Source organism: Myotis daubentonii, chromosome 3 (assembly GCF_963259705.1).
Source record: "Myotis daubentonii chromosome 3, mMyoDau2.1, whole genome shotgun sequence".
Taxonomy (NCBI): Eukaryota; Metazoa; Chordata; class Mammalia; order Chiroptera; family Vespertilionidae; genus Myotis; species Myotis daubentonii.
In genome coordinates this window covers 204,729,381-204,751,381 of record NC_081842.1, presented here as the reverse complement: position 1 = coordinate 204,751,381, position 22,001 = coordinate 204,729,381, and the positions used below count along the sequence as shown (strand labels likewise).

Here is a 22,001-nt window from a genome sequence, read left to right as displayed (position 1 = left end):
CGCCCCAGCCGCACCAGGAGGCCTCAGTGGCCGCACCTGCCCGGGGTGGGCTCAGTGGCCATTCCCGATGGAGCGGACGCAGGGGGGCCAAGGCGCTGGGGGTCTCCTCAGCAGGGGGCTTAGTCCTATTCCTGCCCAGGCCGAGGCCCTGCCCCATTCCTCCTTGGCCACAGTGGGGGGGTGGGGGGCGGGTCTCCATCCTCCCTCACCCCTTGCACACAGCCCTAGGAACCTGGCATCGGATCCTTAAACACGCCTCCGAATTATATTATAACCAATCAGTCACAATCCCGTTTTACAGTTAAATAATACAGAAGACAGTTTTAATGTACAAGCAACTTGTGCATTAAACACACACACACCAAGCAAATTATAGTGCAAAGCGGTTTCCACCCCTCCCCGGTTCTGGGCGGTTTGATGGGAGACGTGAGGGTAGCAGGTGCCAACGCCTCAGCATGACAATATGTCACACGCATCCACGTCCACCACCCGGCTGCAGCGAGGTGGTGTCCGACCTCGGTCTCCTGCGCTTCCTAAGTCAGTGTCCGCCCAGCCTCACTTTAAAGCAGCCTCGTCCGTAAGGACCCACGTCTACAAGCCCAGGCTCTGCGCCCGCTGTGGGCTTAGGGCTCAGCGTAGCTGCTGTCATGTCACTGTAAGTCAGGGCCTGTCCCTGCCTTTACCAGGGCTTGGATGTCAGGGAGGGGGCGTAATCCGGGGTGGGACTACAAAGTGCTGGGCACTGGGAACCGGGGGCCAGACAGCAACCACAGAGCACGGGAGTGAAGATACAAAGACAATGGATTTGTAGCTGCTTCCTGAGAAGGGGTGGGAGCGCCCCTGGGTGGAGGGAGTCGGCAGGACGCCCCCAGCAGCGAATCTGAAGAGATGGAGACTGCTCTTTCCAGTGAGGGCAGGACAGGGGAGCCAGCAGGAGGGGTTTGAGCAATGAGTGAGCTCATCAGGGCTTCCTAACCTGTCGGGGGGGGGGGGGGGGGGCGTGGATGGTGGACGGGCCGGCCAGGTGCTATGACAGACACTTAAGGAGCCTGTCGTACGGAGACTTCCCATCCACCGAGGATGCGGCTGAAACAGTGGCCGAAAACCACATGCTGCCGACTCCCGAGTTTTCGTGGCCTTTCTAGAACCAAAGAACTCAGGAGCGGGAATCCTTGCAGCCGCACCTGGGGCAAGGCTCACTTTCCCACCTGCAAACTGAAGGGGCAGCCCCCGGAGGGTGTGGGAGCGGAGGCTGGGGAGCCCTTTCCCCCCTTCTGTCCTGCCTTCACCTGGCCACGGCTCGCCCCCTCACAGCCCCCCCACCAGGACGCAACACCCAGAGCATCCTCTCGGACAACCGCCCGAGCCACCGATGTGAGGCCCCAGCATCGCCCCGGCCTTTCCCGTGGTCCCCACCAGGGCCCGCCTTTGGGGGTGTTGGTGGGGTGCTGCCAAAGGAACGCAGTGGCCTCCTCAGGAGGTGCTGAGGTTGGTGACCACGGCTTCACCTGTAAGAGGCCGTGTCTGAAAAAGTTGGAAGCTCTTCTAAAATCACTTTAAAAACTAGTCTTTGTAAGACGGCTGTGGACCATGGTTGGTTACGTGGAGAGCTGTGTGGCAGAGGCTGGGAGGTGTGGCTGGGCCTTCCCAGGAGGCGGGGTGGGGTGAGCACAGCTGGGCTGGCTGGACCGAGTGCGACAGGGACGTTGCTCTCTGAACGCACCCCAGTGCTTTCTGTTAGAAGTGCTCTGGCCTCTGTGCTCTCTCCAAAATTGCAATTCTGAGACCAGCAAGGGGTGAAGGACCCAGGCCCCCCCAGAGAGCGGTGGGTGGGTGCCTCGGGCTGGGAAAGTGCACGGAGGCCCCGTCTGCAGGTGCCGCCAGAGGCTGCCTACACTGGGCCTGGGGCCCACAGGCAGCTGGACGGGGACGGGGCTGCTTAGCTGTTAGCTGTGGGGGGACTGGCTAGGGGGTGCTCTCATCCCATTTGTGCCAGTGAGTTTTTGGAACTCTGGACGGGCCTTTCCTTAGAACTAGAGAACTCAGACACGGGAGTCCATGCAGCCTGTACCCTTGGGCGAGGGTACGACGAGGGGTACCCCTCTGAGGGCGGGGGACCTTCCAGTTCTGCCTCAATTTGTATAAATGCGGAGGAAGGGCTGGGCCCATGAGGTGCAGGGTCTTTGAGGAAGGTGGGGGTGGGGAGGCCTGTCCAGGGCCCAGCGGACAAGAGGCCAGACTGTGTGGGCAAACGCTGCCTCCCTCTGGAGCAGAGATGGTCTCTGTCCTCGGAGACCCGGGTCCTGTGACAACACTGGGCGCAGCCAGGTCACCAGGGCAGGAGACAGCAGGAGGATGCTTTTCCCACAGGACAGTGGGATGAGATGACTAGGATCTGGGCTCGGGGTCGGGGCCCAGGGGCTGGTCCTTACCCCTCTGTACAAAGACACAGCTGGACTGGATGCTCTCGGAGCCACCCACCAGCTCTGGGCCCGGGTCTCATTCCTGCCCGAGCCTCGGAGCTGGGCCAGCCCCTGGCCGGGAAGGTTCCGGGGTCCCTGCCTCCATCGGGAGCAGTCCACGTTGCCCCGGGAGGTCAGTAGGGCCTCCACACAGCCTCGTCCATGCGGCCCGGCGTGCTCAAGGCAGTGGGCGAGTTGCTGTGGCTGCCGTCGGCCTCCACGCCGTCGCTCTGGCCGCCCAGGCTGGGGTTCATGAGGTTGCCCGCGGCCACGGAGGCGGCGCTGCTGGTGCAGGAGGCCAGCATGCGGGTGGGCGAGCGGTCGCCCCCGCCGCTGCTGCCGGCCACCATGGAGAACTGGTAGGAGCCAGAGGACGCACCGTAGTAGAGGTGGTAAGGGGACGGGTTGGTCTGGAAGGGCCCGCTCTGGTTCTGTGGGGCCCCAGGGTATGGCGGCGGGAGGTAGGTGGGGTGGAAGCGGCTGGTGGCGGGCATGCTGGCCACGCTGAGGCTGCTGATGCTCGTGCCCGAGGGCGTGGCGCTGTAGGGGAAGGCCGCCGACATGGTCCCCGGGTAATGCATCCTGGGGTCCGGGAAGCGGCTGTCCGTGAGGGTCTGTAGCGCCGGGAAGGAGCGGTCGAACTGGCGGGGGTCGGAGAAAGGGTTCAGGTCCGAGGTGCCTGGGGGACAGCAAAGAGGACCATCAGTCGCAGCTGGACGCCACCCAGCAGATACTTCTTTTTTTTAAAAAAATAGATATTTTTAATTGATTTCAGAGAGGAAGGGAGAGGGAGAGAGAGAGATAGAAACATCAATGATGAGAGAGAACCACTGATCGGCTGCCTCCTGCACATCCCACACTGGGGATCGAGCCTGCAACCCGGGCATGTGCCCCGACCGGGAATCGAACCGTGACCTCCTGGTTCATAGGTTGATGCTCAACCACTGAGCCACGCAGGTGGGCCCCAGCGGAATTCTTGAAGAATGTCCTTGGTTAAGGGGGCCAAATACAGGGTGACAGAAGGAGACTGGGTTTCGGGTGGTGAGCACACCAGAGTATATGGATGTATGACAAAGCTGTATGCCTGGAATGTATCGATCTTATTAATGAATGTTACCCCAATAAATTTAATTCAAAAAGAAGCTCTGGCTCTGCTCTTACTGCCTTGGCTGCTGGGGGGGGGGGGGGGAGCCCTCCTGACCTGGTAACGGTCCTGCCTGGGAAGCAGGTGGGCAGGTACCCGGGCCGAAGGCGGCCACGGGCGCCTCCCGGGCTGACAGGGAAGGGGGAGGCTCCTCTCCATCTTCTGGAGTCCTCTTCACAGCCTGGCAGTGCAGAGGCCTGTTGGGGGTGGTGAAGGTGGGCCCCCACCAGGGACAGTACCGGTCTGGCCCGGCAGCTTCTGCCTCCCTCTCTCCTGTTAAGAGCTGGCAAGACGGTGGGTGTGGAGAGGGTCTGCAATGGCCCTGAGAGAGGGATTTGGAGCCTGCTTTTTCAGAAAGGGAGACTGAGGCACAGAGAAGATTAATTTCCTGGATGTTGCAGAAAGGACTCCAACTCCTCAGGGGACCTCTGCTTTCTGCTGGGCTGGGCTGCTGTGCGGCCCGCACCTCTCCTGCCCGGTGGCTTGGTGAGGTTATGTGAGCTTATCCCTGTGTGGGGGGGTCAGGCCCAGAGGGGATGTGTGCCCCCCCACCCCGGGCCTGTGTCTCCAGGGCTGCCTGCGTCTCCCTGGCAGCAAAGTGAGATGGCAGCCAGAGGGCCTTGGTGGCCTAGACCCTGCCCTTGCCAAAGAGGCACCGGCGTCCAGCCCAGTCCTGCCCCTGCCCCTCCAGTTTGGCCCCGCACTGGGCTCCCAGACAAGGGCATCTGAGCCTCTGCCCCTACGTTTGCATTCAAGACCCCCAAACCTCAGCACCCCAAGGGGCTCTGGGATGGGGGCTAGCTCCCTCGGCAGGAAAACTGAGGCCCAGAGAAGGTGAGGCACGAGCCTAAGGGCCACACAGAGCACCGGCCCTGGCACAAAGCCCCAGGGTTCCAGTCCTGAGCCCCAGTGCGGGTCTGCGAGGCAGCTGTCCCGTCTCTGAGGCAGCACAGCACAGCACAAAGGCTAACTGTGTGCCCTCTGCAGCTGGGTATCTAATCGGCTTCTGACACTTACTTGCTGTGTGTCCTTGGGCAAGTCACTTAACCTCTCTGTGTGTCAACCTTCCCACATAAAAAACGGAGGCAGTGACAGATCCTAGGAATTAAATTAGTTAATGCATGTACAGCGCTCAGACTGGGCACAGAGGGGAGGCCTGATGAGGGTTGGCGCTGCTGCAGCGGCTGTGACAGTCTTGTGCTGGGCTCCCAGGACACCTGGCCCATTCAGGGCTCTGCAGAGGGATCCCCTGACCCTGAGCCTTCCTTACGGCCTGGCCAAGGGGTGACTGGCAGCAGTGGGGGGTAGATGAGCCCCCAGCAGTGAGGGGTGGGTGAGCCCCCAGCAGTGGGGAGGGGGGTGGGTGAGCCCCCAGCAGTGGGGGGTGGGTGAGTCCCCAGCAGTGGGGGGTGGGTGAGTCCCCAGCAGTGGGGAGGGGAGGTGGGCGAGCCCCCAGCAGTGGGGAGGGGAGGTGGGTGAGCCCCCAGCAGTGGGGAGGGAGGTGGGTGAGCCCCCAGCAGTGGGGGGTGGGTGAGTCCCCAGCAGTGGGGAGGGGAGGTGGGCGAGCCCCCAGCAGTGGGGAGGGGGGGAGGCCCCAGCAGTGGGGAGGCAGGTGAGCCCCCAGCAGTGGGGAGCGGGGGAGTTCCCAGCAGTGGTCCTGAGGAAAAGTCTGTCTGGCCCCAACCCCTCTATGCCACCCCACCAAAGAGGATTCAGGGAGACCAGCCTCTGCCCCTGGGCAGCTCCAGGTTGGCACTGCCCACTGTGCCTGAGGCGTGGCTGAGCACTGACAGCTGCAGGTGCCCTCAGCTCTCCTGCTTCTCAGATCTGCCTGAGGTGCTGTGACCTCAGGTGAGACCTGTAGGTTCTCTGGGCTCTGGGCTCGCGCTGGCCCTCGCTGTGGGTCAGAATGGAATGGTGCTCCCTGCTCGAGGTGGAGGGCTTGGAGGGCAGGGGTCCTCCTGGAATGTCTGGCACCCTCCCTACTGGGCTCCTTGGCTGGTCAGTGCTGCCTTGAAGCCTAAGGGACCAGAGGTGCCTGGCTCCCCACTCTCAGCACCCCAGAGGTCTCGTTGGCATTGCCTGGCACCCCAAACACAGCCAAGCACGAGGCTGACCCTTCTGCTCTGAGCCCAGGAAGTGAGTGCTGTCTACTGACAGGAACCCCACTCTCAAAGTGAAAGACCCCAAACAGGGACCCCAGGATGAGACGGCAGGGCTGCGGCCAGGAGACAGGCTGGGCAAGGTGGACCTGGTCTGGTGTGTGTGGCCCCTGGCGTTCACATGGGCTCCGGGCTCTGAGCAGGGCCTGCCCAGACGGCCCCTGTCCCCTCCTGCCCGCACCCCCCTGCCCAGGGTGGTGGGGAAGTGTCTGCCCTTGGGACCCCTGAGGCTCCTGCCCCCCCCAGCCCCTCCCAGCCCAGTAGCCCCAGGAAACCGGAGCTGGCTGGCTGTCGAGCAGCCAATCCCAACACTGGAAGGAAATGTTTATTTTCTTCTCCAAATTGCCCCAGCTGCTGCGTGGTGGCTGAATGAGCCCTTTGAGCTGTTAGAAGCCCCCATTGTGGGCGGCCACAGCTGGGGGGGCCTGGGGCTGGGGATGGAGGGGATGGGGCCTCGGCACTGCTTGCCAGTGACCAAAGCCGGGGGTCAAAGCTATTAACAGGCACCAAGAGAAGTGGTGGTGGGGTGTCCTGAGGGGATCCCCAGGATGGAGTGTGAAGGCAGAGGCTGGCCCCACCAGAAGGGGAGGGCCGGTGAGAGGGCCCGAAACCCAGCCCTGCCAACACGCCTCTGAGGCAGGTACCTCCTTCTTCCCATTTTGCAGGTGAGAAAACTGAACTCAGAGAGGTGAAGTGACTAGCCTAGGAACACACAGCCAGTGCCTGGCAGAGGCAGAGTCCCAGGCCCGGCCCATCTGATTGCAAAGTTCACACTCCTTCCCTGTCCTGGTTGTCAAGAGCCCTTCCGCTCACGCCGAAGGGGCCAGGCCTGGGAGGGGGCGGCCTGGCTGGGTTGAAGGGCCACATAGGCAGCCTGAGCCCAGTGCTGTGGGTGGTCAGGGAGGGGCGGGGCAGCCCTGCCTGGGGTGCAGCAGAAGGGGAAGGACTGGGTCAGCTGCATCCACACAGGCCCCACCTCTCCTCCCAGCCTCAGCGTGGAGGCAGGAGCTCTACCTGCTGCCTGGCTAGACCTGGCCCTTTGGGGCTGGACAGAGGGTGGGGAGCCTAAGGCACCGATTCCCCAGCCATGTCCACACAGCTGTGGGAGCTGCTGAACAGGAAGGCTCTATTCACCCCCACCTGCTGGATTCCGGGGCTCCCTGGCTGGGCCCCAACACCCCACTGGGCCCCAGCTCTGCCCCTGGCAGGGTAAGGCCTGGAGTCTTAGGCTACTGTACCCCGACAGACGCTGAGGGAGACAGGAGCACAGACAGCTTCCGGGCAGGGGTGGGCATGAGCCCCAGTGCAGAGCACCTCCCACTGCCTCTTGAGGTCAGGCCTCCGCCCTGCAGCGCCACACCCCACCCTTCCTTCCCGGCCCCAGAGCTGCTGAGTATCTCAAACTCGCTAGCCCAGAGGCTCGGAGCAGCTGGACCTGGGGCCCCTCCCCACCTCACCAAGGCCCAGCTTCTCAGGCCAGACGGGAGGGCCTTCTCTTTATGCTACGGGGCTACGTCAAGTCTGCCACCATCACCGATCTGCCAAGTGGGTTCTAACCAGGCCCTGGAGGACCGAGAAAGAACGACAGCCTCGGTGCGTGGCGACGGCCAGCCCTCCTGCCTCCGCTCAGTACCGCCGCTGCGTGCGGCTGTGCACACGGCCTCCTGTGCCCAGCCCTCCTGCCTCCGCTCAGTACCGCCGCTGCGTGCGGCTGTGCACACTGGCTGACAGGGCCTGGAGAAGAGTGACTGCATCATCCAGGCGTTTACTGAGCACCTGCTACATGCCAGGCTCGGAAGTCCTGCCTGAGATCTAGCTCTGAGGGTGCCTGCTGAATCCACGAGGCAGTGGGGATAGAGACCCCAGAGGCCTTTCTCCTCCTTTCTGTTTGGTAGGGTCCCTGGGCCACGGGACCTTTCCCAGGAGATGCTGTGTATCTCTCCAGGGCTGCAACGTCCCTTACCGTTCACAAACTTTGAGGGCAGTAACAGCACTTGAATGTCACCCCAGCCTTGGGCAGAGGCACCCCACTCTCCAATGAGAAAGCTGAGCTTGGAGGGAGGTGTCTCCAGCAGGTACACGTGTGCCACAGGCTCCTTGGACAAGTCATACCCCAATTTTAAAGGGTGCACTAGGAGAGTAACCCCATGGCCCCAGGGATTCCGAGCTGATCCTGGGGCCAGGCACCGGCATGGCAGGTGGTGGGAGTCGATAAATGTGGGCTGTGCGAATGCACGCAGGGCCTGGCCAGGCCCGGGCTGGAGCACCACACGGGCAGTGAACGGCCTCCGGACGGGCTTTTGGCCTGGAGCCCCAGGACCACGTCCAGGTCCTGGCCCCCCTCCCCCCGCCCGTGCCGTACCTTGGATGGGGGTCTGGGCCTGGCTGTTGAAGTGGCTTGTGGTGCTGAGCGAGCCGCGGGGGCTGGGCATGCTCGGGGTCACCCGCATGCGCACCCGGTCCAGGTCGCCGAAGCGGTCGGGGAACGCCTTGGTCTGGTCCTCCAGCTTCTGCCGGTGCCCTGCAGAGCAAGGGGAGCCCGTCAGCAGCTGGTCCCCGAGCGTCTCGGGGAGACAGAAATGCCTCCTCCGCCGGGATGTTCTCCCCGAGGTCTAAGCTCGGCTTCTGCAGGAGACCCTCAGTCTAGCAACCTCCTCGTGTTCTCCACGGACTTTCTGCAGAAAACGGCCCTGGGTGCTGCCCCGGGGCGGCCGCAAGGGCCTACCTGCCTTCTTGAGCAGGGCTACCCATTCTCATACCTCACCCTCCACAGCACACTGTCTGGCAGGAGGGGAAACTGAGGCCACAGGCATGGGCAAGGGACTCCAGCAGGCTCCCGTGGCGATCAGGAAGAGAACCAGGAGAGCTGCCATCTTCTGCCTCCCAGCGCCCCAGGCCCCACCCCACCCCTGGGATGAGACTGTCACTCTCTCCCGCCCTGAGCCACTCGGGACCCACAGGCCTTCTCCTGTCAGGCCTCAGACAGAAGGAAATGATCGCCAGGACACGGAGCAAAGGCCGTGGGTGCTTCTGACGGGAAGGTGGGGACAGGGACCAGAGCGCCTGGCCTGGGGCACGGCACCTGGAGGAAGTGCCAGCATTTCCCGTCACCTTCTTCCACGGCCCGTAGAGGAGGAGCCCAGCCCCTGCTCCCAGGCCCGAGGGTGCTGCAGGCTCAAGGTGGCCATGCCCCTGCCTCGTGCAGCCAGCAGAGCCTCCCTCAGGGTCCTCGGAAGACATGGAGCTTACAGGGGCCACACGGCCACACACACACACACACACACACACACACACACACCCCACTCTTCAATGACTCACTTTACATTTCACAAGCAGCACACGAACATCTACAAAAATAAAAGCATTGCAGACAGGGCGTGGCTCCTGGGGGCCCCCCTAAGCCCCTCCCCAGAAGTCCCCGTGTGGGGTCTTTCCTTCCAGCCTCCGTTTCACACGCACGGCAACACAGAGCAAGTTTCTTGTGGAACTTTCCTGAATGGGCTCGGCCTGGCCGTGTCACTCTGTAATTTGCCTTTCTAGGAGCGCACCCTGGAGCGCCGCCTCAGCTTTCTGACCCGTGAAATGGGGAGGATAAGCCAGCCCCAAGACAACGACAGAGCTCCCACAAGGAGCCCGAGGAGGACTGCCCGCTATGCCAGTGGGTGTCCCTCGCGCCCGCTGCTCACATTCACTGGGCACTGAGTTTACTCAGCCCATCTTCTCAGGTGGACACTCAGGTAGTTTCCAAACTTCCTGCATGATCCCCGCACGTGCGATACTCCCAGGCACGACCCTGTCACACCGTGTCGGGGGTTTGTCCAGGCAGAGGGCTGAGCATTCCCGGGCTCTGCTGCTCAGCCCGCCAGGAGGCTGGCCATCTGCTCCAGCGCCGCCGCGGGAGGGGGCCAGGCAGGCCGGGGCCCTTTCTCCTCTCACAGGCAAGAGAAACTGTGGCTCACAGAGGTCACAGAGTGAGCAAGGGGGACGGAGGCCCTGGATCCCTTGGAAAAGAATGTGGAGAGGAGCCTGCCTGAGTCCTTAGGGCTGCAGTGATGCGCGGAACTTTCCAGACTGACAGGGAGAGAAGAAGAGAGTAGGTGGGAGTTAAAACAGAACCCTCACCGTCCTTCCTGAGGCCTGGAAAATGGCATCTTTGGGGAAAGTGCCGACCGCCGTTGAGAATGAGGGGCGAGAGTCGGAGGCTAGCAAGGGGCCTCACTGCTGGTTTCCAAAACGGGGGTGCAATGGGTTCCGGGACCCCAGGCCCTGAGCTCTCTACACACCCCTGCCGCATGCTCACAGGGCCTCTGGGAGCCCGCAGAAACGGAGCAGGAGTCCTGGGAGCCACGCTGGGCTCAGCAAGACGCCAAGAGCCAGGGAACCCACTTCCTCCTCCGAGGCCCCAGGCCTGGAGCCCAGGGGACACTCCGCAGCTGGGATGAAACCACCCGGCCTCCAGGCAGGGCCCCGCTGCTGCCTCCTAGGACGCTTGGTAACAACGGGACAGTATGGGTTGGGGGTGAGCTCAGCTGGAGCCAGGGCCCAGAATGCAGATGCCTGGGCGGGCTGGCAAGTCAGGTAACCGAGGCACAGGGGACGGGGGCAGACCAGAGAGGATGTGCCTTGTAGGGGGGTAGTCACCATCGAGTACAGCTGACTGGTGCTCTGATGGGGTGTGTGTGTGTGTGGGGGGGGGGTCGAGGGGGATATGGGCTCAGTGTTGCCAGAGCTTCTGAAACCGTAAACCTGTTTTTATAGGAAATCTCCCATATTTTATATGTTGGCAATTAATTCAAATACTGAACCAAAAAAAAAAAAAAAGCGCCAAACTGATCAGTTTGTAGGATGTGTCCTGCCCAAGGGCTGCCAGCTTGTACCCTCCAAGTTCAAAGCTTCATTATCTGGTTAGTAGAGTAGGCTCAGCCACCAAGAACCGTTAACGTGGTTTCCAGGCGAGTGCCGAAGGGCCCGGCCTCAGCCCTGGGGGAAAGAAACGCCGAAGATGGCAGCCGCGAAGTGGACAACTGGGGGACGAATGGATTCAGAACCGTCTCAAGGCAGGAAGCGGCGGGCGGACCTGGAGGCCGCAGGCTGACCTGACAGCAGTTGGGTGCACAGGATCCGGGTGTCTCAGCCACACGCTTGACGTGAGCCAATGGGGCTACACAGACGCTGGTGCAAAACCTCAGGCCTTGTTATGATCCTCACGGGCGAATGAAGCCCCGCTTCTGAGTCACACTGTGTCCCAGGTGTTTACAGTTACGCTGTGGCCCAGCAGGAGGAGGGCGGGGTTCACAGCAGGCCGGGGTTCGAGGCTGGGCCCTGCTGCTTGCAGCCTGGTGGCCTCACTGAAGTCACACTCCCTTCCCCCACCCGGAGCCGCAGCGTCCCAATCATGACACCCTCCCGGGCTGTGGCGCTGGCCAAACAAGTTCTGTGAACGCTCCCCACCCACACGGCCCCCCGCCATCGCGCCCGGAACTTCTACCCCGGCTCGGCTCGTTCCAAGGGAGGCAGGGCGATCGCCCGCACGCACGTTAGAACAGGACACCAAGGCTGGGTAAGTCGGGTCTCTGTGTCTGGGACACAAAGCCAGGACAGCAGAGCCAGCCCTGTCGTCCGGAACCCAAGAACTCCAAGTGCTCTTTCCCTTGACACTTTCCTTTCTGCTCCCATTGTACAGATGGGGCCACTGAGACCTCACGGCGAGACCGGTGCTCCGTGCTTGGTCTGGGATAGAAACCAGGCACTCTGGCCCCCGAGCGCATGTTCCCACCATGCGTGTTCTGCCCTCACATCGGGCAGACTTGCTGGAGGAGGGGCTGTTAGCAGCACGCTGGGAATGGCTTCCTTGCTGCTGTGGACGGCTGCAGGGCGGGGCAGAGGGAAGCAGAGGCTCCGCACGGCCAGGGTGCCGGAGAGTCTCAGCGCCGCGGGGCCGGGCCTTCATGTTGGGAGCAGAAGAAACGTCCGGTGCCCCAGGGAAGGAGATGGGGCTGCGGAACAGACCTCTTTCATGTGGCTGCCCACAGTGGGAGCGGGCGGGCTCTCTCGCGGTGCCTCTGTCTCCCCCTGCACAGGCTGCTCACGGAGCCCCTCTGGCTCGGGAAGTCTCTGACTTAAGATTGCAGGGATCAGCCGCTGGCCAGACTGGGACCCCAGAATGGAGAAGGCAGGGTTGCTTGCTCCAGGGCCCACCTACCACCACCTCCTGCTGCTGCCACCGAGCTGGGGTTTCTCGAGTTTTCTCTGCCTCCACAGCTCAGGACAGGCCCGGCCAGGAATGCGTTGGGGCCAGGAGTCCTTTGGGGCTCAGCCCAGGAGCTGCTCCTCCAGGAAGGCCTCCTCCCGGCAGGAGCCCCAGCCCCTCTGCAGGCCGGGAGCAGTGGCCAGCAGTGGACGGGAAGAGCAGCGTGCTTCCTCCACGCCCGTGTCTGAGCAGGTGACACTGCATCGTCCCACCTGGGGTCTACCACTGTCCCTATTTAAGGTGAGAAACAGCCTGGAGAAGGCCTGTGACGCTTCAGGGCCCACAGACACACCTCCCACCTTCTCTTCCTGAGCCCATCCTGCAGGAAAGGAGCCTGGGCTGTGAAACCAGGGGCTCCAGACACGGTGTTAGGGCCCAGCCCAGGCTCAGGCCAGAGGGGTTCCCGCAGGCCCGGGAGGTTGGGCCTGGGGAGAAGATGACAGTATCAGTGGACTTTCTCAGGAGCTGACAGGCCGGCTCCAGTCACGCCCTGCTCTATCCCTCCCAGTCCCTCTTCCCTCCTGGGACTCAGTTTCCACACCTATAAAATGGTCATCTCCTGAGAGTGAGGAGGAGCTGAGGACAGAGCCCAGGACTGAAAAGTAGAGCACTCTGTGGGGAGGACAGGGAGCACTCGGCACCCAGGACTGGCTCAGGCTGCCTGTCAGCCTCCAGAAGCCGGGCTCAAACCCCTGACAGGCCCTCCAGGGCACCAAGCCTGTGTGCTGCTATGCGAGACTGCCACGGTCACCCCATTTTGCAGATGGGAAAGTGGAGGCACGTGGTCAAGGTCAAACCTAGAAAGGTCAGCACATTGCATGTAACTTGGCTGCTAAGGTCGTGGCCTCCCGAGACCTCCAAGAGAAGGAGAGGGGGGTTGCCTGGCATTGAGGTGCGACTGGCAAGAGGCCAGCTCAGTGTCCTGTCTCGGCGGCACGGAGGGGGCCAGGAGGCCAACAAAGGCAGAGGGCAGGGCCACAGGAACAGGGTCATCTGTGGGGAACAATGTGGGCACCCGGATGAAGCCACTCGGCCGCCTGGCCAGGCTCTGGTGCGGCCACAACCCAGACACAGCAGCCACTGTCTGCCCAGCCGAGGGGTGGGGCACCCAGGCCCTAGGCCCGCTCTGCGGCCTGTCAGGAGATTTACACCCGACTCTTAACAACCGCATGGAATCGCAGGCGGGTGCTGGGCCCCGGGTGGTCTGCCGTGAATCGGCCCCCTGTGAGCAGATGAAAGCCGGTCGGTGGCTGGCGGGGGGCCAGCGGGCAGGGCGGCAAGCTGCTCCTTCCCAGGCCTGCAACTGGGGCTTCCAGCGGCCTGGGCTTGATTAGGGAGCCAGGGAGGTCTAAGGTTAACCCCTTCCCTCCTGCTGGCACACTCCCCTGGGGATCAGGGGGTCCGGGGGCTGGGGCCAGGAGCTGTTGGCTCTCCTCACCTGGGGCATCCCTCCGCCTCCCCACACCTGGAGCTGAGGACAAACCCGGCAGCTTTAGCTCTTCCCGCCCATGCCCCCCGGAGCCTCCGGCAGCCACGGTGACTGCTCGCCTCCTTTGGGCCCTGCTCAAATATCGCCTCTTCAGGAGGTCGCCCCGTCCCCTACCCTGCCATGTCTCATCCCCACACGCTGCCCGCTCACCCCCGACTTTCTTTTCTTCACAGGACTTCATGTTACCTGAAATTAAATCAGCTAATCATTCGTTTACTTCACTTATTCCATAAGTGTTTATCGAGCACCTACGAAGTGTTCATTTCTGTATTCCAGGGTCTATACCAAGTGCCTGACAAAGCAGAGGAAACACCCTCACCCTGTGGAACGTATGCACGAGTGGGGGAGACGAGAAAGCAAGAAAAGAGATGAGTGGACTACACAGCTTCTTAGAAGGTGCTCGAGCTCAAATGGAAGCCGGAGGTAGAAGGGGGTTTGGGGGGATTGCTGCGCCTGTGATTTGAAACAGGGTGATCAGCAAAGGGCTCTCTGCAAAGTTTGCGGAAAGACTTCCGGGAGGGAAGGAGTGAGCCATGAATCTGGGGGTGCCCGGGGGGTGTTCCAGGTAGAGGGAATAGCAGTGCAAAGGCCCCGAGGCAGGAGTGAGACTACCCACTTCGAAGACCAGCCAGGAGGCCAGCGTGGGGAGAGTGAGGAGGAAGGCGTCTGAGAGGAAGACAGAGGAGTAATGGGCACAGATCAGGTGGGGCCTTGTTGCCATGGTGATAACGGAGCTGTTTACCATCTCTCCCCACCCCTGTGTGTGAGACCCATCTGCTGGGTTTACTGAGGTGTCCTAGCTTCTAGAACAGTGCCTCCTCACCGGAGGTGCCTAGGAAAATATTGGTTGAAATCCTTCCATGTACATTTTTGGGAAGGGCCCACAGGCAAGATGCCAGGGCTGCCCTCTCTTAGCCACGGGCGGGATTAAGAACCTGGGTCCTACCCTTTCAGGTACCAGCACCTGCTAAGCCTGGAAGACGTGGAGCGCGCAGTCCCCAAACTGTGGTCCACGGGAGTCGCCAGGCGCTGTCCTGCCTCCTGCCCAGATCCTGGATCCCGCTCAGCCACCTTCCTTGTAACAAGCCCCCAGCGACTGTGAGGGACACCAGTATCGAGAACCTCAGAAACCAAGGCCACACAGGCAGGAAGCCACCAAGCCAGCCTTCCAGCCCAGCCGGCCACCTGGCTGCAGCTGGGGCACGCTCTGCAGGGCACTGGAGGGGAACGACCCGGCCACAGAACCCACAGCGGCCTCAGAGATCTGCAGGCTCCACTCCTGGGCTCCCTGGACCAGCTCCTACTCCCCTCCCACTCCACCACGGGGGCACAAAGCAGGAGAAAGGCCCAGAAAGAAAATCCCGACATAAACCATGAGGGCTCCTGAACACTTCCTGCAGGAGGGCAGCTGTAAGCTGGATTAATGCCCACGAGAACTCCCAGAGGAGATGCTAACATCGCCCCCATTTCACAGATGGGCACATGAAGGGGGGAAGGCCCTTCTAAGTGACTTGCTGGCCTGAGCCCCGGGCTGGAGCCCCGGGTGCACCTTGAGCAAGCGGCTTTGCCTCCTGGCCTGTCTCTTCCTGGGGCCATTAAGGATCGGTTAACCGAGGCTTTGCCCAGGGCCTGGCACTCGGGGGGGCTGGATGACCAGCCGTGGGGAAACTGAGGCACAGAAGGTCACAGGCGGAAGGCCAGGCTGGGACTGGAACCCAGGGTGCTGGGGAGACCTGACCTGAGGGCTGGGCCAGGGGCAGGGGCAGGGGAGGAGGGCAGCAGGTCCTCGGGATGGAAGACCTGGAGAACGGCCCGCCTGCCCCCATGCCCATGGCTGCTCTTTCCTACAAATGAGCTTTTGCTAAGGTTTTATTTGAACAAGTCACTTTAAAACCACTGATCTGGCCTGTGCCACGGCCCAGAGAGGGGCGCCATCTGCCTCAGGTCAGCAAGCCTGGCCTCTGACTCCAGCTTATCTCCAGGCCTGGCTTTCCCTTCTCGCTGCCTCTTCCTGTGCCACCCACTGCCCCCCCCCCCAGCTCACTCCAAGAAGGGGCTGTCTCAGGTGTGGGGGACCCCAGGAGAGACGAGCAGGCAGGGGGAGGCCAAGTCTTCACCCTCATCCAGGGGCCTCAGTGGGGGGCCGGTGGGCAGCTCTGGGCTGGGCGGGCTGAACATGGAGGGCTCTGAGGGATTCCGGGTGCTGCCCGGCCCCTGGGAACCTTCCCACCAGGCTCCACGCCCCGGCTAACATGCCTCTCCACACTGGGTGCCCACTGCTTTGTGCCGCATCAGTCACACTGAGCCCAATTGTGGCTCCCGTCCATCCTGATTCTGCCCCTGAGACTCAGAGCAGAATATCACCTCCTTCGACCGAAACTTAGACCTCTGTTACCATGGCCTGGGGGTCCAGCAGCCACCCTAATGGTGGTGGTGATGGGAGCCCAGGGAGACGGCCCAGTGCCAGAGATAACAGAACACCATTCGGTGACTCACAAGGAGCCTCCCTGTGCTGCCGCCTGTGGGCACGGACCTCCAGGCCTGCAGGGTGGGGGGTATTCTCGCGCTTCCCCGAGGAGGCAGCTGGTGCCCAGAGAGGTCTGCAACTTGCCCAAGGTCCCCCAGCCAGGCAAACTGGCTTAGACTCTGCTGTCTGCACGAAGGCCTGTGACACACAGGGCTTGCCCGCCTTTACCACCTGGAGATGCGGGGGAGTCACTGACCCGGCTCACCGCTGACAAAACTGATGCCAAAAGGGAGACATGACTTGCTGGAGCTATGAAGCCCAAGGCCAGGGCACGGACACACCCATGTCCAGTCCTAGCAGGAATCTGACCAGACCCAGTGCCTGCAGGGAGCTGCCTGCCTGTGGGCCTGATGACCACGTCTGACAGCTCAGGGGAGGCCGCAGGAGGGAGTCCTGAGAGGCGGGAGAGAACTCTTCCAGGGCCAGCTCTGAGCCTTCCCCGGATGGGCCATGCCTGATTCCCAGGAACGGAGGTGCGGGGCCAGGCGTGGGCGCTCTCCCTGACCACGCCCTGGTAGTCACACTCCCGTTGTGAGCCTTGGGCACGGAGAGACCAGGAGCTTGTCCTCCTGCCAGGCTCACTCCCTCCTGAGCTGGGATCAAAGGCTGTCTCTAGGATCCTGGACGCCTCCCCGCCGCCCGGAAGCTAAGACAGTGTGAGGCCCCAGCCAGGACCTCCATGTCCCCAGGCCTGAATTCTCTCCTCACTGGGACTGGGTGACCCTTGGCTCTGATATCACGAGGATCTCACATGAGACAATAAATTCGAGAGGGTTGTCTAAACTGCAAGGGGCCACAATTACAAAGAAGACAAGGACAGGGCAGCTCTCAATGCACCAGCGAGCGTGTGCGAGTGAGGGGCAGTCCAGACAAGAGCTCTGCTCAGAGCTCAGGAGCAGCCAGTCCAGAGATGGCCAGCTGGTTCTCTGTTGCATTCATTCATTCGTTCATTCATTCATCCATCCACTCACTCATTCACTCCTTCATCCAGTGAACACGGGCCTCTGGCCCACTCTGTGGCCGCTGCCCCTCCAGTTCCCTAATCTGAATCTGCAAACCCCAGGCCCTTCAGCAGAAGCAATGAAACACAAACTCTCTTTGGAGCTAAAGTGCATGAACAAGGGCCCCCTACACACAGCAGGTGCTCGATAAATATCTGCAGAATCAAATTTGCATTTCTGATCTTGACACTGGGTCCTGGGGTCAGCATGCCCGGCCCCTGGGCGACCTGAGTAAGTCACAGACTCAGATTCAAAGGAAGAGTTTCCAAGGAGGGGACCCAGCCTCCTTCAGCCACTGGCGGAGGAAGGTGGGTGGAGCAGAGCACACCGGCCCGGCCTCCAGCACCGATGCAAGTCCATACTCCCCAGAGGCTCCCAGCGGCGGTCACCCCATGGGAGAGGGTCCGCTGATCCTGTTATCGCCCTGTCCCAGCCTCCTCACTGGCCTCCCGAAGTCCAGGCCAAGCACAGAGGGTTTGGGGGTGCAGAGCAGAGACCACATCCCCGTCCCCCGGAGCGCTCCCAGAACCCAGTGCCATCTGTCTGACCTCGGCTGCTGCCCTTCTCCATTTGGACCCTCCTTCCCCCTCCCAGGGGACTCAGTGGCTCGGACACTTACGTCTGGGCTCCCGGGGTCCATCCACAGTCACCTTGATGGCTCGGTGGTAGGTGGCCACTTGGGTGGGGTTGGTGAACACGGTGATGGTCAGTGTGAAACTCTTCCCTGGGGGGAGTGGGGAAAAGGCAGGAGGTTGGTACCTGGAGCCACTCACAACACGTTGGTCTCCCCAAGAAGCCCCCTAACCTTCCAGAAGGGGCAGGTCACTCTCCTTTGAACCTGGGCAGAAGTCAGGGCTCTGGGTGAAGTTCAAACTGCTGGGGTTGGCATTCAAGGCTCCAGGAGGTCTGGCACCAACTTTATTTTTCCTCCACCTCCCTGCTCTGCTCAGGCTGCCCTGGTGTATCCCTCTCTGTTTCTTATCCTGTTTGTGTTCCTTCTATGCAGAGACCCCTGTGATTTGGGGGTGGGGAGCAAGGATGGAGAGATTATATATGTGTGTGTGTATGTATGTATGTGTGTGTGTGTGTGTGTGTGTGTGTATTTCCCCCCGAAAGTAATTAATGATTTTTATAGAGAATTATGAGAACATAAAAGATATAAAAAAGAAGGAAATGCCCACAATCCCACTAGCCAGAGATAAACACTGGTACAGCTTGGGTGTTTTCTCTCCGATCCTTTTTGTGTGGGTAAGCACATTTAAAAAGTTGCAGTGATTCCAATATATATACATCTATTTTGTACCCTGCTTTGTTTTTCATCTAACATCACATCATCAGCACTTTCCCGTGTCATTACAAATTCTTCATAAACTTCATTTTTAGTGGCTGCAAAATATTTCAACTCATAGGAGCCTCATCTTTTATTCATTCATCTCCTCACTCTTCGGCATTACCCTGCTGCTGATTTCTTACGGTGTGTGCGGCTGGGGCTGGACAAGGGCTGATTTGGGAGCTGCAGACATTTCATTTGGAGACACAACTGTTATTTCCAGGGCTCTGTTCTATTTTTAAATAGGCATTTGGCTCCAAAGTCTCCATTCAAAATTCCTGAGAGGGGAAAAAACTTTTAAAATAATTTATTTTTTTACCATTTGAAATAAAACGAAAATGACCTTCTGCTTATAAGAGTCTTTGTCTGCATCTCTGCTGACTTCCTCAGCATAGATTCCAAGAAGTGGCGCGCGAGTCCATCGGAGCAGAGGGCTGGGGCGTACTTAGGGGCCGTGATCTCTCCAGAGATGGGAGGCTCTCCAGAGAGCCACTGTGACGGGTGTGAGGCCTCGAGTCACCCTGGCGCCATCGGCACCGTCTATTGAGGTGGAAGATCTTTTAAATGCTCCTGACTGAACAAGTCTTTTTTCTAATATTAGTGAGAATGAAGCTTTTTATATGTTTATTATCCGTCCTAGCCCAACACAAATGATGGCTCCGTGTTCTTTTGTGATTTCGTATTAAGGTTTTAGTGCCTTTAAAACATCATTCTGTAGCCTTGGCCAGTTTGGCTCAGTGGATAGAGCGGTTGGCTTGGGGACTGAAGGGTCCCGGGTTCGATTCTGGTCAAGGGCACATACCTTGGTTGCAGGCCCCGGCCCTGGTTGGGGCTCGTGCAGAAGGCAACCACTTGATGAGTTTCTCTCACATGGATATTTCTCTCTGTCTTTCCCTCTCTCTTCCACTCTCTCCAAAAATCAACGGAAAAATATCCCCGGGTAAGGGTATAACAAACAAAAAGCCATCCCTCCGTAATGAGCTCGTTAAACCCCCCTGTCCTATCTGTGGCGATCAGCGGCCCTGTTCGTGGGCCTGTCCATTTCCCTCTCTGGTTCTGAGCTGGTTCGCGTTTTCATTTCTTTCTCTGGTCTGTGATGACTCCTATGCGTTTTGTGTTTGGGCAGGTTGCCCTGGGTAACGGGGCCGATAAAGGCTTGCCTCTGATGAACTGTGTTCTCTTACTTCCTACATCTAATTCTTTGATTCTTCAGGGGACGACTGCTCCATAAGGTATAAGGGAAGGATTTTTCCTCAAAGGGCAACCCCCGTTTTCCCAGCACCTCCCTGGAATGCGAGCACCCCCTGCCTGCCTGCTCTCCGTTACCATCAAAACCTCCATACACATGAGACTGGGAGGATGTGGGGGAGCTTCGCCTCTGTCTGAGCACCCCTATCTCTGGATCCCAGTTACAGGCTTGGAGACTCCCTGGGGGCAGAGTCATTGGCCCGGGGTACCTGTGTCCCCCAGGGCTGCCCGAACAGACCCCTCTGCTGTCCCTGTGCCCCCAACGGCTCTCCAAGGCCGGCGGGCGGGTGGGTTTGATAGCCCACCTCACAGGTGGGGGATGAAAACTCGGAGAGACTGACAGCCTACGGTCCTCTTTGCATGGCCCTTTCTCAGTGCCTCTGAGTGCTTCTAGGCCGACACAGGAGACTCCAGACCAAGGTCACCTGCCAGGCCGCTGGGGCCACACCCAGGAGCCCATGGGCTCTGAGACATCAGGGCTGGGAGGATGGGGCTCAGGTATAAGAGACTGGAACTGGAAAGCACGGCCCCTCTGGGAGAATGTTCCTGAGCCAGCCGGCTAACGGCAGCGATGCAAATACCCCAGTGGTCCCTGCCCCTGGAGTCCCGGGTCAGAGGGAGACATACGGCCCCTCACTCTCAGACCACAAGGGCACTTTCCGTGATTCCTGAAAACAGGACATGCAGGAGGGCTAGGGAAATGGCAGGCAGGTGGGCTCAGGCTCCCTGCCCACTCTTTCCAGGGGACCCCCCTACTGCTCTCCCTCACTCTGAAGTCATTTCCCTCCTGGGCACCCCTGCCCCCAACCAGTCAGGCACTCTCTGGGGGCCCCTGGCCCTCTCTGTCTATCACTTCCTTGGTGCACAGGGCACCAAGTGATGAGGAGTTTAGGTGGACAGCGGCCAGGGGGCTGCCAGGCGGGTGGGCCCCAAGCCCCTGAAAACCCCCCTTTTATCACCTCACCTCCCTCAGGTCTCCACTGAGAAGTCACATGCTCAGTGAGGCCTGCCCTGCTCATTTTCTCGAAAGTAGGAGTCTTTAACTTGACTTGTGCAGCCTCCTCTAGAACTGAGTGTGCCCGAGAACTGGGAGAGGAAAGAAGAAGACAGGCCACTGTATTGTCCCTAACCTCGAAATGAAATTTAGCATCTCTCTCGAGGCTCAACATAGGCAACCAGCCCCAAAGCATCACAGAAGTCCCCGTGACCTTGTCACACAGACGTCACAGGTATTTACATATCACATTACAGACGCTGCAGATTCCTCTAAATAGCTCCTACACTCGTCACAACTTCAAAATCATGGTCGTCATTGCTAGATCTTATTACTTAATATGCTAACAAAGTGGGCACATCTATCACAATTTTAAAAGACAGCTCGCTAACTATGTTTTAACATAATTGGTTCCCAATGTCATCTTTTATATTTTATTTTGTTCCTTGAAAAACATTATCCTGAGACTGTGAAAGGGGTCCGCAGGGTGAAAAAAGACGAAGACGCTCAACCAGAAGCGACATAAACCTTCCCTTGCTCCCTGGCTGAATTTCCCCCAAATGCTTATTACTTCTCACAATTCATCTACTTAGTTATCTCGTCTCCCAGTGTTAGGCTGTAAGCTCCCTGGAGACCAGAATTTTTGTGCTTTTCATGGCTGTTTCCCAAGCCCCTAGGACAGCATCTGGCATGTAGGAGGTGCTCAATAAATGTTTGTTAAAGGAATGAAGGGCAGAGATTACTGCTCCCATTTCATAGATGAGAAAACTGAGGCAGAAAGGCAATGAGGAGACCAGGTCACACAGTCTCCAGGCAGAGCCCAGGACGGTTAGAATATGATGGAGCCAGCCCCTCTACACAGACAGTAAGGGCCTGCTGTGAGAAGCCTCTCTCCCCATCAGGCAGCAACCCACAGGACACCCGAGGTCACCAGCCCTCCTGGACAGCTTCCTCTCAGTTTCCAGGCCTGGCACTAACCCTCCCAGGCACTCCCAGAGAGGCGGGAGGGGGCAGGGAGAAAGGGAGAGGCTGGGACCTGGGAGCAGGAGTGGGAGGGCGGAGCAGGTAGCAGGTAACAAGAGACAGGGACCCCTTGAGCCAGGGGTGAGGAAAAGCTGTCTCCCTGAGTGGCCCTCACCCCTCTCTGTGCCTAGCAGCAAACCCACCCATCATCTCTCTTCTCCTCTTGGAGGAGGAAGCTGAGAAAACCAAGGAGGTGGACAACGTTGTGCAGGAACCCCGGGCAAACTTGCAACCAGCCAGGAGTCTAGGGATTGTAAATCGAGGCAGTCCAAGGGCTGGCGATTGGAGGGGGAGCAGTTCTCGTCTGGAAATAGCTGTGCCTTGGGGCTCGGAGTGGCCCCAGGCATTCCAGAAGCACCTGTGGCCCTGAA

The 22,001-nt window shown here is 60.0% G+C and overlaps 1 protein-coding gene across 2 annotated transcripts in view; it reads right to left on the bottom strand.

Annotated features, from left to right (window-relative positions):
- Window positions 1–293: 293 nt before the first annotated feature.
- The window catches only part of RUNX3 (RUNX family transcription factor 3), a 62,593-nt gene continuing 40,885 nt past the window's right edge, over window positions 294–22,001 (bottom strand). The window contains exons 4-6 of one of the 2 annotated variants that reach the window (XM_059690767.1): window positions 17,655–17,759; window positions 8,131–8,289; window positions 294–3,141 (exon numbers count right to left, since the gene is read on the bottom strand). In XM_059690767.1, coding sequence (XP_059546750.1) covers window positions 2,597–3,141; window positions 8,131–8,289; window positions 17,655–17,759 — 809 coding nt within the window. In that variant the 3' untranslated portion in view covers window positions 294–2,596. The remainder of the gene's footprint in view (window positions 3,142–8,130; window positions 8,290–17,654; window positions 17,760–22,001) is intronic. The other variant, XM_059690768.1, reaches the window with a different exon arrangement.